This window comes from Vulpes vulpes, chromosome 4 (assembly GCF_048418805.1).
Source record: "Vulpes vulpes isolate BD-2025 chromosome 4, VulVul3, whole genome shotgun sequence".
Taxonomy (NCBI): domain Eukaryota; kingdom Metazoa; phylum Chordata; class Mammalia; order Carnivora; family Canidae; genus Vulpes; species Vulpes vulpes.
Window position 1 is genome coordinate 81,226,275 of NC_132783.1, and position 16,842 is coordinate 81,243,116.

General features: G+C 54.4%; 1 protein-coding gene across 2 annotated transcripts in view; it reads left to right on the forward strand.

Annotated features, from left to right (window-relative positions):
* The window catches only part of ADAMTS14 (ADAM metallopeptidase with thrombospondin type 1 motif 14), a 77,647-nt gene that overhangs the window by 50,348 nt on the left and 10,457 nt on the right, over positions 1-16,842 (forward strand). For both annotated transcript variants that reach the window (XM_072756231.1, XM_072756230.1), the window contains exons 9-16: positions 216-348; positions 1,736-1,849; positions 4,138-4,286; positions 6,400-6,575; positions 9,158-9,291; positions 9,657-9,780; positions 10,519-10,599; positions 16,150-16,313. In XM_072756231.1, coding sequence (XP_072612332.1) covers positions 216-348; positions 1,736-1,849; positions 4,138-4,286; positions 6,400-6,575; positions 9,158-9,291; positions 9,657-9,780; positions 10,519-10,599; positions 16,150-16,313 — 1,075 coding nt within the window. The remainder of the gene's footprint in view (positions 1-215; positions 349-1,735; positions 1,850-4,137; positions 4,287-6,399; positions 6,576-9,157; positions 9,292-9,656; positions 9,781-10,518; positions 10,600-16,149; positions 16,314-16,842) is intronic.

The window sequence follows — 16,842 nt, forward strand, 5'->3', positions numbered from 1 at the left end:
AGTATGTCCTGCGTGGCAGGCTGACTTTCCTTCCCTTAGTGCAGTGAGCCCTCCGGGAACCATCCCTTCCTCCCAGGAAGACACAGCTCCTAGCAGAGGGTAGCAGGGGCTGATTCCTGCAGGCCATCTTTGCTCCTTAAACCCCCAGCTCTGGAAAAAGAGAAGCATGGGAACCCCTGCCTCAGCCTGGCTCTCCTTCTTGTCTCCACCTGCAGCTCCTACGACTGCCTCCTCGATGACCCTTTTGCGCCTGCTTGGCCCCGGCCCCCAGAGCTGCCGGGCATTGACTACTCGATGGACGAGCAATGCCGCTTTGACTTCGGCTCTGGATACCACACCTGTTCTGCGGTGAGTTCCCAGCAGCCTCTGCCTGCTGGGGTGCCAGGGCCATGTCCTTCTGTGACCCAGGCTGGGCATCCACAGAGCTCCTTCCTCCCAGCTGGCCGGGTGGCCTGGTGATGGGCTCACAGCCTGATGCCACCTGCCATGGGGGAATGCCGGATGACCAGAGCCCAGCCCTGCCACCTTCTGCTGCATACCTGCCCCACCCAGTCCCACCTTTGGAGGCAGGTGTATGCAGTGGCTGGAGGATGCTTTAGTCCTGGGAAAGATGGAACAGAGTAGAAGAGAGAGGGCAGGTGGCTGATGGGATCCTGGCTGGACTGCTTCCTGGGGAGCTTATCTGCCTGGTGGTCCCTCTGTCAGGTGCTGGGCTCTGGCCCAATGGAGGAATAGTTACCCCTATCTGCTCTTCAGGGATCTGACAGGATGTTTTGGACTGATTTGTCACCCTAGTGGAAATCTCTTGTGTCCTCCCATATTCTCTCTCCAGGGGGTCAATTGCATGCTCCTCCTACCCCATGCCTAGGAGACAGATCCAAGGGAGCATAGCCCTTCCTTGCCCTGCAGGACAGGGCAGGGGAGAGCCTGGCGCTGGGGGTGGGCTCGAGACCCCCAGGAGAGGACCTCACAGGTCCCAGGCACAGGCTCACATCCAGGGTCATGGGTCTTTCTGAAGGGTCAGGCCTTGGGGACTCGAGTGCTTCAAACCTCCCATTCAGGAATGCAGCCCCCTCCTCAGATCTGCAGGACCAGGAGTGCCAGTGTACGGTCACCTTCCTACTGCCCAAGCCATGCTGGGACACATAGTTTCTGAGCTGGAGCTGGAGAAACAGCTTGGGATGTGGGATTTCAATGCCCGAGGCTGTATCTGTAGGACACTGGTCTGGCTGGCGGGGGATGATAGGAGAGAGAACAACCTGGAGCTCTCCTGGACAGTGTGAGACAGGAGGTCACCAAGCTCTGGCACAGCCTGGGGAGACCAGAGTGGGGTGGGGGTCCTGACCTTACCTGGGTGCATTGGAGTCTGGGCTAAATCGGCAGCCCCTTGAGGGCCCTGATGTGCACTGGGCTCGAGGGGCATTAGCCGGCCCAGGCATCCCCAGAGCCTCCAACCTGGTCCCTGCCCAGTGGCACAGTTTCTTCTGCAGACTCAGGGAGGGAGGAGGGCCTGGGGAAGCAACAGGGGGTGTGTGGGCAGTGGCCTGCCCCTTCTTGGTGCCCTGCTGGAGAGAGGAGGGGTCCCTGGAGGCCACGGGGACTTGGAGTGGGGTCCAGCTTGAGGGTGTGGACCCTCTTGCCTCCCCCCACCATGTCCTGGCCCCAGTATCCACATCTTCCTCTCTCTCCCTCTGGACGAATTGTGCCCAGTGACCACTTTCCTCTTACCACACAGTTCCAGACCTTCGAGCCCTGTAAGCAGCTATGGTGCAGCCACCCTGACAACCCGTACTTCTGCAAGACCAAGAAGGGGCCCCCCTTGGACGGGACCGAGTGTGCACCCGGCCAGGTACCTGTGGGCCCGGGGCTGCAGCAGGACTGTGCAGGCCCCCAGGGAGCCTGTGTCCCCCAGCCGTGTGTGCAGCTGGTGTGCAGAGTCCCCCCATAATCTCATATGTTTGCACCCTCTCTCCCATACCACAATCCCTTGCTTCCTCCATTTGCAGAGCTTGGCATGATCTCCTAGCCCATCTGGCAGGAAGGCCTATTCCCATTTTACAGATGAGAAGAATGAGGCCCAGGCAGGTGAAGGAACTTGTGGAGTCAAAGAAGGGGTGAAGGAAGACCCCAGGTGTCCTGCCTGCCCTCCCTGGCCTGCTGTGCTGTTTCTCCCACATCCACACCTGTTGCCTCCCCTGCCCCAGACACACGCTTTCGCATATTTGCTGTTGTGCGTTTCCCCCCGGAGTGTGTGTGGGTGCCAGGGCTTCATTTGTCAGGGGGGCCTCATAGCCGGGTGTGAGAGCCCTGACCTGGGGTCTGTAACCCACCTCTGCTCTATTGCTAGCCCCGAGCCTGACCTCTGTGGTGCCCTTGGGCCATTCAGAGCACTCCTCCAGGTCCCGCTGACCCCTGACCAAGTGGCCTTTCCATTCCTCAGAGTTCTGAAGTCATGTCAGAGCAGAGAGCTCTGGGAAGAAGCAGGGCGTTGTGAGGCTCGAGGCTTACTCAGCATCAGCTCTGAGCCCAGTCGTGGGACCTGCCTGTCCCTGTCCCCTGCCCCCAGCTTGCCCCCTGTCCTTGCCCCCTGCCCTCTGCCCCTGCCCTCTGTCCCTGCCCCCTGCCCTCTGCCCCTGCGAGGCTTCATCCACTCAACACATGTGGGGGCGCTGCTCCTTCACAGATGGATGGGGCTTCCCACGGCCTTGCACAGGGCCCAGTAGGCTCTACATCTGGCGGGCTCTTATCCTGGACAACTCGGTATACCTGCTTCAGGTTATTTCCAGAGTTCCAGGTCCTTCCGTCACATTTTACATGACAATTAATTCATGGCTCGCAGTTTTGGCTGCATTTTGGAACCATCTGGGGAACTTTAAAAGCCCCTACCGCCCCAGGGCAGGGAGTGACTGCAGATGGGCACGAGAGATCTCTTTGGGGTGATGGAAATGCTCTAAAATTAGATGTGATGACAGTTGCACAATGCTGTAAATTGTGAAAAGTCATTGACTTGCACACTTGACCTGAGTGAATTTTATGGTATGTATAGTACTGCTGCTTTAATTTTTTTTAAAGATTTTATTTATTTATTCATGAGAGACACAGAGAGAGGCAGAGGGAAAAGCAGGCTCCATGCAGGGAGCTTGACATGGGACTCGATCCCAGGTCCCCAGGATCAGGCCCTGGGCTGAAGGCGGTGCTAAACCATTGAGCCAGCCGGGCTGCCAGTACTGCTGCTTTTTAAAAAAATCCCTCCCCCTAGAGATTATGACTCAGTTGGTCTGAGATGAAGTCAAGGCATCTAGAGTTTTAAAAGTCTCCAGGGCTGAGATCCACTCAGTCACCTCTTAAATAAGACCCACGGAGCTTTGCTGTATTTCTTACATGATGCCCTGCAGGAGAAGGGAAGGGAGTTACTTGGGTTGAGCCTGCCTTGGTGCCTGGCCCTGAGCTAAGGCCTTTGTAGGTGTTCTTGCTTCCAGTTCTTAGAACAGTCCTATTTAACAGGTGAGCAAACAGGCCCAGCAAGGTGACATTATGCCAAAGCCGCACACAGCTAGTAATGGCTGAGCTGGGATTCAAACCCTGGCCTTGTGGATTCCATTCATATACTCCCTCCATTTATGCGTGGATAGACCCCCCTGTGGGGCTAGGGCTTGCCTCCCACAGACACGCCTGCCTGTGGCCCCTGGATGGGGATTTCGAGGTACAGAGCCAAGATATCGACTCTAGATGGCATGGGAAGATTGTGTCTTCTACCCCCCATCAGCTCTTTTTTCCCTCCAGGAGGGGTAAACCAAATAACTGCAGTTAGTGCCGTCATTGGCTGCCAGTTTGGAGGGCCGTGTGTGCCAAGCATGATCTCCTTGGGGACTCCCAGCAGCCCCGTGGGCAGGTGTGCTAGCACCACATTGTACAGTGGAGGGATAGGCTCAGAAAGGGGGACCCTTTGCTGAAGGTCACTCAGCTCAGGGTAGAGGTGGCTTCCGCGAAACCTTGAGGCTTGTACTCTTAGTGTCCCTCCCTCTGGACTCAGCTGTGGTGCCCACCAGCTGTGCCATGTGCACAGTCGGGGCATCTCCATAGCAGGCTGGGCGGCAGTGGCCCTCGGGTAACCTCGTTCCCTCTGCTCCATCCCAGTGGTGCTTCAAGGGTCACTGCATCTGGAAATCGCTGGAGCTGACTTACGGCCAGGATGGAGGCTGGAGCTCCTGGACCAAGTTCGGGTCATGTTCACGGTCGTGTGGGGGCGGGGTTCGATCCCGCAGCCGGAGCTGTGACAATCCCCCGTGAGTGCTCTTGGCTGAGGTGGGCAGGGCAGGGGACCCCCCCATTCCCTAGGCCTGAGGAGCTGGGAGAGGAAGCCATGGGGGAAGGAGGCTGGACACTAGAGACAACGGCCCTGAAGCTGGGTTTGTATTCTAAGGGTGAGAACCCCGAATTGTTGGGAGGTGGGGCTGGATCACTTCCACCCAGGCCTGACATGGCCCATCAGGCGGGGCATCCGAGAATAGGTCTGAACCAGTGATTCTCCAACCCTCATGCGCAGAAGATTCTGAGTGGGCCCGGGACTCTGCTAATTTAACGCGTCTGCCCATGACCCTGATCCTCTGGCCGAGCTTTGAGAAAACCTTGATCTAAATGCTTAGTAGTCATGTTTGTTTTCTTACCACATGGAGCAGAATTTCCATTAATTTTTTCTTAACTTACCTTTTTAAAAGAAAAAAATTTATTCATGAGAGACAGAGAGGCAGAGACAGAGGCAGAGGGAGAAGCAGGCTCCATGCAGGGAGCCCGATGTGGGACTTGATCCCAGGACCCCGGGATCATGCCCTGAGCTGAAGGCAGATGCTCAACCACTGAGCCACCCAGGTGCCCCTACTTCCCTCTTTCTGACATCAAATCCTGCCTTTCACTGCCCCACTCACATTCCCCCAGCATTCTGGGGGAGCATCTGTTTCTCTCCTTTTATCCCCTCCTATGGTTTTGAAACTTGCAAGTGCCAGCTGGCTGTGGTCTCCCTCTCTCAGGCTGAAGTGACCTGGTCAGAATAGCCTCAGGCTAGATGGGGGCTGGTGGGGTGGCCGGGTGGGTCAGTGGGCTCCAGGAACCAGGGGTGCCCAGCCTCTACAGAACAGCAGGGCCCTTGGATGCTGTGCCTTGGTAGTGGCTGCCCTCCTTTGCATCCTCAGCAGGGGCCCTCCATCCTCTGTTGTTTACCTCCAGGGATGGGAAGCTCACCACCACTTGGAGCAGGCCGTTCCTTTGTCCACTGGCTGTGCTGACCTTTTATAGACATGAGCCCAAATGCACGGCCCTATAACTTCCACCTGTTGGGAGTGTGACAGCCTGGGCTGGAGAAGGGCCCAGTGGGGCCCACTCTGAGTAAGCCACCTTCCAGTCAAGACGGATGGCTCTCCTCTTGATCAAAGCTGCCATCCAGCAAACTCCTCTGTAATAAGAATTTTTTATTTTATGAGGCTTAAGTGAAATAATATGTGTACTTTCAGCGCTCTGCCCAGGCCAGATTTAGCGCTAATGAATGGCAGCTGCTGTTGTAATTGTTAGCGTGGATCGAGCTCGCTGTCCATGCCAGGTGGGACGCTGAGCACTTCAGCGCACACACCCATGAGATGCTCCCGGGTCTGGGAGCAGAGTACCGGGAGCCTGTGCTTCGATAGTTTGCATCCATAATCCCACCCAGTCCTCTCCCTAATGGAGAAGAGAATACAGATTGCTTTAAATACCTTTTTTTATTTATTCTTCACAGACACACCAGGAGGTAGGTAAGGGAAGAGGTATCCCGGTGTCACCTTTAAAGGGGAAAATAAGGCTCAGCAAGACTAAATGACCTACCTGAGATCTGCATAGGCAGGGCTTGGGGGCAGATCCAGCGGGGGCCTTCTCGCTCCAGATCTGCATCTCTCTTTACCCCTCCTTAGTTTATTATGACGTGAAGCAGAAGCGGATGCAAATCAGAATTGTTGAGGCACGTTTTGAGTGCCTACAGTATGCCAGGCCCTGTGCGGTGGTTGAAAGCGTTCGCAAAGATGAATAAGACTGCTTTCTCTTCCAGCCCCATCGGAGTGACTTAGTCATCCTTGTCCCTGACACCACTCGTCCCCCGCCTGCCCTGTTTCTCGGCTCTCCCCCTCTCCCCTCCACACACACGCACACACGGTGGGACAGGTGACATATGTCCAAGGGGTGGGTGGAGCAAGAGGAATCTAGAAGGACTGTGTGCACAGCAGCCCCCACCATGGGGGTCCCTCTCTAGTTTATAAGTTAGAAGAGCCTCTTTATGTTCCTCTAAAAGGCTGAGCTGCCCCCAAGCGGCCATGAGGGAAGCCTGGCCCTCCCCAGCCTTCCAGCAAGTCACTGGTCTCTCTGTGCCTGCCCCAGCCCAGCCTACGGAGGCCGCCTGTGTTCCGGGCCCATGTTCCAATACCAGGTGTGCAACAGCGAGGAGTGTCCGGGGCCCTACGAGGACTTCCGGGCCCAGCAGTGTGCCAAGCGCAACTCCTACTACATCCACCAGAATGCCAAGCACAGCTGGATCCCCTACGAGCCTGAAGATGGTGAGTGGGTCCTGCCTCCGCCCCCACCCGCTGTGTCCTTGGGCATCTGCTGTGTCTGTGTCTTCCCAGGCAGGCTTCCCATGCCTGGGGCCACCAGTGGAGGTTGGAGGGACAGTAGGGTGCCAAAAGGGACATGTGGTTGGCAGGCTTGCCACATACCTTTGTGCAGGCCCTTGTCTTGTGTGCCGTGGGGCCAGCTGTCCTCATTAAAGCCATCCCTGATTTGTATATGTATGGGGACTGTTTTCTGACAAGGAAAATATCTTGAACCAGGGGCCCTTCACCCAGAGGTGCCCAGAGGCTGGCAGCAGTGCTGGCTGTTGGGGTCGGTGCCTCTTACACCGGTCCTTACCTGTATGGGAAGACACTATGCAGGTGGAGGTGCCCTGGCTCTGTGTAGCCACCGTTCTGAGAGGCTCTGTCCTATTACACACAGCATTTTTAGGTTTTATTGACAGTGCTACTGTTTTAATGTTAATGAAAAGGAGTTAAAAGGCAGGCAGATGAGAGCCTCTGGGATCCTTATACTGACTCCCCCCAGGCTGCTCTGGGGCAGACACGGGCCTCAGGACTCAGGCAGGGGAACTGAATTTTGAGACCAAGTGCCAGGGCCAGTACCAGTCTGCTCTGGAGGCTTCCCACTGATGGCTCTCCTAGTGGCAGAGAAGAAGTGGCCAATGAAGGGTTGGGATTCACGGCATCTTAGGGATTTCAGACTGGAAGGGCCCTCAGCAGTCCTCTGTGTCCACTTCCCCTGCCTGTCTCTCCGCCACCCTTTGCTGGACAGATGCTCAACCCCCACCATGCAGCCCTCAGCCTCGGATGGCACCTACTAGAAAGGCCTGTTCTCTCCTGAGCCCAGGGCCACCTCTTTGTAGCCCTGGTTCCAAAGTATTAATTGCAAGACCCTTGGTTATTCAACTCACATTTAGAATGACAATCTTCAGGTTGGAAGGGACCTCAGAGGCCTGTGAATTGCCCACCAGTGCACATACTTCTCCGGAACATGATGACAGAGAGTGCCTGCCTTCTGGTTTGAATTCCTCCCACCCTGGGGGTTGGCCACTCCCTTTCCACTATGGGCTGGCTTCCATGGCTGCCTAGAAAGCTCCCTGCCTGGAGTGTACTGGTCAGCATCCTACGTGTCTTTCAGAGGGTTAGAGTCCCCTATCCCTCTCCCCTTGGCCCAGGTCCCACCAGGAATCGGGCTCCTGTGCATGAAATCCAAAGTGGTATTAGATGCTATGGCTCTGGACTTGAGCCCTGAGCACTGAGGCAAGATGTATCCTGGGGGGTCCGGGGACCAGGAGCGGGAACCAGATCGTTTCATAGAAATTTTGGCTGAGGGGATGGCTGGCTTTGAAAGCTTTGCAGATCCGTTCAAGTCCAAACAAGCCAGTGTAAGGGGATTGGGTGGGTGGGTGGAAGCTTCCAGGCCCATGGGGCAACTGGTCTTTGGATTTTCCCAGGACTTTTAGACAAAGTCCAGAAAGTTAGCTAAGCCCCAGCTTCCCTTTTTTTCTAAGAAATACAGCAAGTGTCTATATGTTCTCTGGGACTTTCTTTTCAGGACATCAATAGCCCATATTGGGAACAGAATAATTAATTGTTAGAACTAGAAAAGACCTCCTTTCCTCTCTCACTGCAGCTTCATTTTGCAAACCCAGACCACTGTCCTGCCTTCCTTTCACACAGCCACCTAAAGTTTATGAACATGTTAAGGTACACCATCATTCCTGTGGCTGGTGAAGCGTATGGAGAGGTCAGCGTGAGTCTCAAACCAGACTGCCTGGCTCAGAATCCTGGCTCTTCTACTTAGTGTGTGGCTCTGTGGCCTTGAGCAAATTTCTTAACCTCTCTGGTCCTTGGTCTCCTCCTCCATAATGCTAGAACTTACTTCCTTGGGGTATTGCAAAATTTAAATGAGCTAATTCACAAAAAAACATTTGAAGTTTTACATCAACAGTGTGTAGGGGCACCTGGCAAGACCAGTCAGTAGAGTAGGTGACTCTTGATCTCAGAATCGTAGGTTCAAGCCCCACCTTAGGCCTAGAGCCTACTTCTAAAAAAAAGAGGGGGAAAAAGATATGTAAAGGTTTTGGAAGTATCTGGTACAAAGTAAGCATTCACTAAGTGTTGGCTTATTATTATTGCTATTAGTATTATCACTCAATTTTCTTTTTCTTTTCTTTTTTTAAAGATTCTGTTTATTTATTCATGGGAGACACAGAGAGAGAGGCAGAGACATAGGCAGAGGCAGAAGCAGGCTCCAAGCAGGGAGCCCTATATGAGACTCCATCTCAGGGCCCCAGGATCACGACCTGAGCCAAAGGCAGACGCTCAACACTGAGCCACCCAGGTGCCCCTCACTTGCTTTTCTTTAAGATCCTGCTGTGGCATTTTACTGATCAAGGATAATAAATAAGGAACTGAGGCTCAGAGAGGTCGGATGATTTGCCCAGCTCCCCACCCAGTGCCCAGAGCTGGTCCAGGAGCTTCCTGCTTGGGCCCGGCGCTGCTGTCCTGGGCCCGCCCGTTTTCTCCTCGGTGCTGGGAATTCAGCATGGTCCCTTTCTCCACAGATGCCCAGAAGTGTGAGCTGATCTGCCAATCGGAGGACACCGGGGACGTGGTCTTCATGAATCAGGTGGTCCACGATGGGACACGCTGCAGCTACCGGGACCCATATAGTGTCTGTGCCCGCGGCGAGTGTGTGGTAGGTCTGGACTGTGCGCCTCTGCCTTCCCTGGGGACACCTGAATGCTGCACTGCCTGCCCCTTTTTCTGCTCCCTAGGGAGACAGGCGTCTCCTCACCTTCCCCACCCACAAGACCCTTGGTCCTCAGCATAAGCCCGGGATTCTAGAAGTGGTTCATCACCCAGCCCCATTTAAGGGAAGAGGAGAGGCCGTTTAAGACCCGTCCATGTCACATGGCGAGTTTGTGACAGAGACCTGTCCAGGAATGCCTCTTGGTTCATGGTCAACGAGTGGGGCCTGGGGAGGGAGCCAGGGGCTGCCAGCCTGGGGGTGGTGGCAGGGGGCATGGGAGCCTTCTCCTGCTGACCCTACCTCTGCCTCAGCCCGTCGGCTGTGACAAGGAGGTGGGATCCATGAAGGCAGATGACAAGTGCGGGGTCTGTGGAGGAGACAACTCTCACTGCAGGACTGTGAAGGGGACACTGGGCAAGGCCTCCAAGCAGGCAGGTGAGCAGGTTGGGGCTGGAGTTCCGGCCTAGCCAGGTTCCCTTTAGGCTGGACCTGAGTCCCTCAGGCTGGACCCTTCTTCCTCTGCTGGGCCACAGTTCGGGGCGAGGGAGGCACCTGGAGCTTGCCTCTGGACTGGAACATTTTTTTCTGTTCTGTTTCTCCATTGTTTTGGGAACCTTGTGGTGCCTCCTGCTTTGAACTCCTGGTACCTTAGTTCCTTGAATTCCTTCCCCTCCTTCAATCTGGCCACACTTGGCTGATACTCGTCCTTTATACCCTAGGATGAATTAGGTCCATTTCCCCTTTGGGAGTGTCACAGCTTTGCCTGCCTCTCTACGGGGCCAGGCTTTGAGAGAGGTTGTTTCTAGGCTTGGGATAGGGAGGGTGAGAGGGCCCAGAGGAGCCATGCCAGACCTTCATCTAAATCCCTTACGGCCTGAGAGGAAAGGGGGAGGGGACAAAAGGAGAGAAAAGGAGGCTCAAGAGGGTGGGGAAAAATAGGTAACCAGGGCCCATGCGGGCTTTCCCACAAACCCGCACAACGCAGCCCTTAGATTCGAGGGAGCATTGAGTGATGCATTTCGTTTGACCCTCTCAGCACCTTGTGGACAAGGGCCCATTCCTATTTTACAGATGAGGAAACAGGTTCTTGGGTGTGTGAGGGGCAGGGGTGGTGGGGTATGCTGGGCAGCGGGGCCACAGCTCAGGGTGCTCGCCCATCTTCCTGTGCCACAGGAGCTCTCAAACTGGTACAGATCCCAGCTGGTGCCAGGCACATCCAGATCGAGGAGCTGGAGAAGGTTCCACACCGCATTGGTGAGTGTTGGGAAGCCATGAGAGGGGGCTCCCTAAGGTGTGGGGGAGCAGGAGAGGGCTTGCCCTCAGGTGTGGGGGAGCAGGAGAGGGCCTGCCCTCAGGTGTGGGGGAGCAGGAGAGAGCTTGCCCTCAGGTATGGGGAGCAGGAAAGGGCCTGCCCTCAGGTGTGGGGAGCAGGAGAGGGCCTGCCCTCAGGTGTGGGGGAGCAGGAGAGGGCCTGCCCTCAGGTGTGGGGGAGCAGGAGAGAGCTTGCCCTCAGGTATAGGGAGCAGGAAAGGGCCTGCCCTCAGGTGTGGGGGAGCAGGAGAGAGATTGCCCTCAGGTATGGGGAGCAGGAGAGGGCCTGCCCTCAGGTGTGGGGAGCAGGAAAGGGCTTGCCCTCAGGTGTGGGGGAATAGGAGAGCAGAGGAGGAGGATCCTCATGCAGGGGAGATTTCAAAATAATTTTTGAAATTTTTGTGTTTCTTTGTGTTTTACTTATGTTGAAGAGAAACCCATTCCAGGGTTCAAATTTCAGATGTGAAAGGGGATCTGGTGAAGATCCCCCCACCCCACCTCTGCCCTCGGAGGTGCAGTTTCTTTCCTGAGGGGCAGCCACTGTTGATTAATTGTGCACAGTTTTTTTCTTTTAAAGATTTCATTTATTTATTCATGAGAGACACACAGGGAGAGGCAGAGACACAGGCAGAGGAAGAAGCAGGCTTTCTGGAGGGAGTCTGATGAGGGACTCAATCCCAAGTCCCAGGATCACAACCTGAGCCAAAGGCAGATGCTCAACCACTGAGCCACCCAGGTGCTACTTGTGCTCAACTTTTAAAGGAAAACCATTTTTATAGAATGTATCAGTCTCCTTTTGCTCTATAACACGTCATCCCCAAACTCTGGTTTCGAACAAGAGTTTCTGTTGGCTCATGGTCCTGTGGGCTGTCAGGTTGGACTGGGTGCAGCATGTGCAGCTTCTGCTCCTCTGCCTGGACTCACTCATGCCATGGAAGCATTTGGTGGGTCTGTAGATCCTGATTGGTACTGGCTGTCAGCTGGGGTCACGGGGGCAGAGGAGACAGGGCCATGTCCCCAGCAGGCTAGCCTGGGATTATTCCCATGGAGCCTGTCACACGGTCCTGAGGGTGGGCAAGGGCAGGCAAGCCCCCATGTGCACACAGTTGCCAGGTCCCTGCTTGCATCATGCTTTGTGATATCCCGTTGGCCCAAGCCAGTCTCAAGGCCAAGCCCAGACTCAAGGGGTAGAAACAGAAGATCTCTTGGTGGGAAGTGTGGTACAGTCGGAGCACAGGCGTGCACACGGGAAGAGGAGGAATTTGTAGCCGTTTTTGCAGTCTGCCACACGGACCCTTAAACTATCCTTAACATAATGGCACTTAAACACAATCATTAGGCCACGCCTTATCATAGTTATACAGCTATAAAACCAAGAGAGATGAAAAATTAGCCCCCCCCCCCAACAAATCGACACAATTCAAATTGGGAGCGTAAATGTATTGGGACAGAGTCTTGTATTCCTTTGTTTGCTGTGTTCTGTTTGTGCTGAAACTAAGTTGGTGGTTAAAAAATGAATGTGTCCAGAACAGACAAATCCAGGGAGACAGGAGAGCAGATGAGTGGTGCTCAGGGGCTGATGGGAGGGGGATGGCAATGTCTGCAAATAGGGGTGATAAAGTGTCTTGGAATTGGATAGTGGTCCAGTAGTCACTGACTTAGACACTTTAAAGGGTGGACTGTGTGGTATGTAAATTATATTTCAATTCAAAACACATAAGGATGGTTTGGAGCAGGGACCCAGGGGGCAAGCAGGGAGAGGGCTGCCGCCCTGACATTGGGTAGTATCTGGGTTCTCCCACACTTGTCTGTGTTCAGACCCCTTACAGGGGGCATGTGTGCCTTGATGTCACTGGGCCTTAGCATGTTCCAGAGGCCCCTCTTACCTGTTAATGCCCACTGGGTCACACTGCTTATCACCAGCGCTTCATAAACACGAACACAAAACATAACTTCTCTGGGCAGGCTCATATATTACAAAAATGCTGATATTTATATTTTTAGGTCGTCACCAAAATAATAGAAAATATTTTAAAGTGTCTGGGAGAGGTTGCACCCTCTGGGGAATACATTGACATTGGCACAAGTGTAATAGATACCTAACCTGCTCTGGAAGGCACCTGACAGGCAAATAGGCAAGAGGCACAAGGGGAAACTGAGGCCCACAGTGGCTCATGGGCCTTCTGTGTCCCCTGATTCACCCACACGGTGAGCCAGTCTGGGCCGGGGTCTCCTGTCTCCCAGCCCCATGCCCTTGCTGCCCACACAGCTCTGCACAGGGAGTGTGAGTTTGGAGGGCTTGGCTTGGCCAACTCCCTGCCCTGCCTGTGTGGCTCTGGGTATTTTGCTGGATGGAACAGGGGCTAGGAGAGGGGAAGGGTGAGGAGAGAAGGGTCATTTACTCCAAGAGGAGGGTGGAACTTGCAGACACTCCATCTGCTCTGCCCTTCCCCTTGGGCCTCCTGGGCCAGCTCCTTCCACCCCTTCCCGGCCCCTACCTGCCCCCTACCCTGCCCCTTACCTGGTCCCCTACCTGGCTCCTTCCTGGCCCCTACTTGCTGCCTGTAGAAGTCTAGCTCCTCCATCCTCTGCACAAGGGCTTCCATGGGGGCCGGGGCAGAGGCTCCCAGAATCCAGGGCAGCTTCTGTGCAGCAGGCATTCTCGCCTGTGTGTGTACTGGGTGAGCTCCCTGGGGGGCTGGAGCTCCTCAGGGAACTGGGACTGCGGCCTGATGTTGGCTCGCATCATGTGATTACGCATGTGTGAGGGACAGGGTGGGACCCTGGTAAAAATGGGTGAGAGTGTGTATGCATGTGCGTGTGTGTGCACACGTGCCTATCATGGTACTTGCTCTCTGGAGAAGTCCAGGACAGGTGGCAGTGTTGGCAGTGAAGGCCAGGGCCCTGGAATCTGGGGATGTGGATCCTTTGAAAGGAATGGAAGAGAATCCTGTTGCTGCTGTCACCCCTGCGCTGGGCCTGGAGCTGGTGTTTTTCGTCCATTACCTCCTGTCACCCTGGTGATGATCCACGGAGGCACCTCTCCAGCCGTGAAAGGCCTAAATGGCATCTTTGAAAAGGAGATGGTCTCATCCACATTGAAAATCTGTTGTTTAGTGCAGCCACCTTCATGACTGATCTCAGCTGAATCTTCTGGTTAACTTGCTGCAGCTTTTACGTCAGCACCTGCTGCCTCCCCTGGCACATGTTATGGAGACGGCTTCTTAAACCTCAAGAACCATCCTCCCTAGCTTCTGACTTTTCTGCAGCTTCCTCTCCTCTCTCAGCCTTTACAGAGCAGAAGAACGTTAGGGCCTTGTTCCGGGTTAGGCTTTGGGTTAAGGGAATGACATGGCTGGTTTCATCTTCCCTTCAGACCACTTGACCCATATCAGCAATGAGGCTGCTTCGCTTTCTTATCATTCCTGTGTTCACTGGAGTTGCATCTTTAGTTTCCTTCAAGAATGTTCCCTTTCCCTTCACAACTCGGCTGACTGTTCAGCATAACACGCCTGGCTTTTGACCCATCTCCATTTTCGACATGCCTTTCGTGCTAAGCTTAATCATATGAAGGTTTTGATTTAAAGGGAGAGACGGTGACTCTTCCTTTCACTTGAATACTTAGTGGCCATCGTAGAGTTATTGATTGACCTGATTTCGATATTGTGTTTCAGAGGATTAGCAGACAGGGATAGAGACCGGAATAGCCTGTCAGTGGAGCAGTCGGTACATACACGACATTTATCCATTCACTGCGCTATGTGGGGCAGCGTTCATGGCGCCCCAAACAATTACCAATACTAACTAATCAAGTATCACTGACCGCAGATCACTGTAACAAGTATCCTAATGAAAAGGTTTGAAATATTGCAAGAATTATCAAAATGGGACTCAGAGACATGAAGTGGGCAAAAGCTGTTGGAAAAATGGCTTCAGTAGACTTGCTTAATGCAAGGTTGCCACAGATTCTCTGTTTGCAAAAAGTGTAGTATCTGCAAAGCACAATAAAGTGAAATGAGGGATGTCTGTAGTTGCTCGGGGTACACAGTGGGCCAGCAGTCAGGCCAGGACTCACAGGTGCACCTGGGTGGTCAAGCCCATGCTGAGTCCAGCCCACTGCCCCTGGAAGGAGGGGTGTACAGCCAGGGGTGGGCACGGCAGTTGCTGTGAGGTGTGGGAGCACACAGGGTGGCGGGAAGATTTGAGACCAGGCCTGGCCTGAGGAGCTGCCCAGCTCTGGATCTAGGTCTGGGGATTCTGGGAGCTGAGAGAGATAAGACAATGACAGGTGGAAGGGGATCTGTCCTCTCGCTCAGCAGGAAGGCTGGTCCTCAGCTGGGTCACCAGTGCGCTGTGTGTCCAGGACAAACCCTTGCCCCTCATGGGCTTCTGACTTTCCATCTGGGATAATAGTAGCACCAACCTCAGGATGTGTGTGAGGATGCCACTGAGGCAGGTAGCAGAGTGACCAGAGCGTGGTTAGTTGGCTCTCGTGGTATCATAAATATGCAGAATGGTTTTCATTCTCAGTAGGTGGGGACACCGGCAGGCTTGGGGGCGTTTGCTCTTTTACATGGCTGAGGGGCTTGGATCCCAGGCTGTAGTCCTTCCCCAACCTGCTGCTTCCAGGGTGGCCAAGGCCAGGCTGTCTGCACCTGCACACCTCCTGCCCACCTGCCACTGGGCACCTTTCACTATCAAGCTGCGAGTTAATCACTGACTGGGACTCTAAGGGGTAGGCAGTCACAGATATTTTTAAAATGCTCACTCTGTGTCAGGCCCCAAGGACACCAGGATGGAGGAGATACCCTGACAGGCTGCAGGTGGTAGGGAGACAGGACATCTATGATGGCAACAATGCTAAATGTCAGGGACTGTTCTCATGACAGTAATAGTGTGTACCTACTGTTTATTGATTGCCAGCTGCATACCATGCACTCTGCCTCGTTCTTTACACCTTTGAACGCCTTTAATTGTCCGAGGAGCCCCGTGGTGGGTAGTGGGGGTGGAGTACTGTGGTTAGCCTCATGGGGCAGCAGCCCTGTGAGCTAGGGATAATCATGATTCCCATTTTATGGATGGTGAAACTGAGGCAACACAGGGAAGCTAAGTAATTTCCCCAGATCAGTCTGACTCTAGAGCCTCTACTCTTAGCCTTAGCTCTCTGCTATAGAAGTTTTAGGGAGTACAAATCCCTGAGGACTGGGCTCTCAAAGAAGACTTCCTGGAGGAGGAGAGAATTGTACTGAGCCTTACGTATGAGTGAAGATTAGGCAGGCAGGAGGAAGGGAAGACAAGGTGGGTTGCACCAGGGTCCAGAGGCAGGGATGCTGAGTTCAGCCAGCGTGGTGACTCATCTGAGTGTGGAAGACTCTGGAGGAAAGGAGTGACGGGTCATAGGGAGCCCTGAGGGGTTCACTAGGAAAGTCTGGAAGCCCCTAGTGCTCCTGTGAAGGGGAATAGAAATCTGTGTGACCCTCTCCCCATGGCCAGCGGTGAAGAACCAGGTCACAGGCAGCTTCATCCTCAACCCCAAGGGCAAGGAAGCAATGAGCCGGACCTTTACTGCAATGGGCCTGGAGTGGGAATACGTGGTGGAGGATGCCAAGGAACGCCTCAAGACCAGCGGGCCCCTGCCTGAAGCCATTGCTGTCCTGGTGAGCCCCCACCTTGCATGATGGCCCCCGTCCACTCCCCTGCTGCCCCAGCCCAGTCCCCTCTCCCAGCTCACTGTCTTCACTGTTGAGCCAGCACAGGCCTGGTGGAGGTCCTCCTATTACAATGTCTTCAGGAGCCTGGGCAAGGCCAAGGCCGAAGTGCCTTTTGTGTTTAAAGGCAGGCAGGGTGGCAAACGAGGGAGAGAGAAATAATTGTCTTGCTGTTAGAGGGTGTCTCCTTAATGCAGCGTCAGAAATAGGGCCTAGAAATGAGCAGGAGGCACCTGGGTTGGTTCCCTCTGTCATCATGGCATCATCCAGTGTCCGTTTGTATTATGGCATTGCCAACAAGTGACCTTGGTGGAGGAGGGGTGCTGTCTCATGCTGCCAGCCCCATTGTCCTTGCTGGGGTCTGCCTCTGCCCACACCCCCTCTTCCTAGACCATAGACCAGGGCTTATGGAGGAGGGACTGTTAATACAGGAGATCAGACCAGGAGGAGCTTTGTCTGCAGTGCTCTTGACACTGGC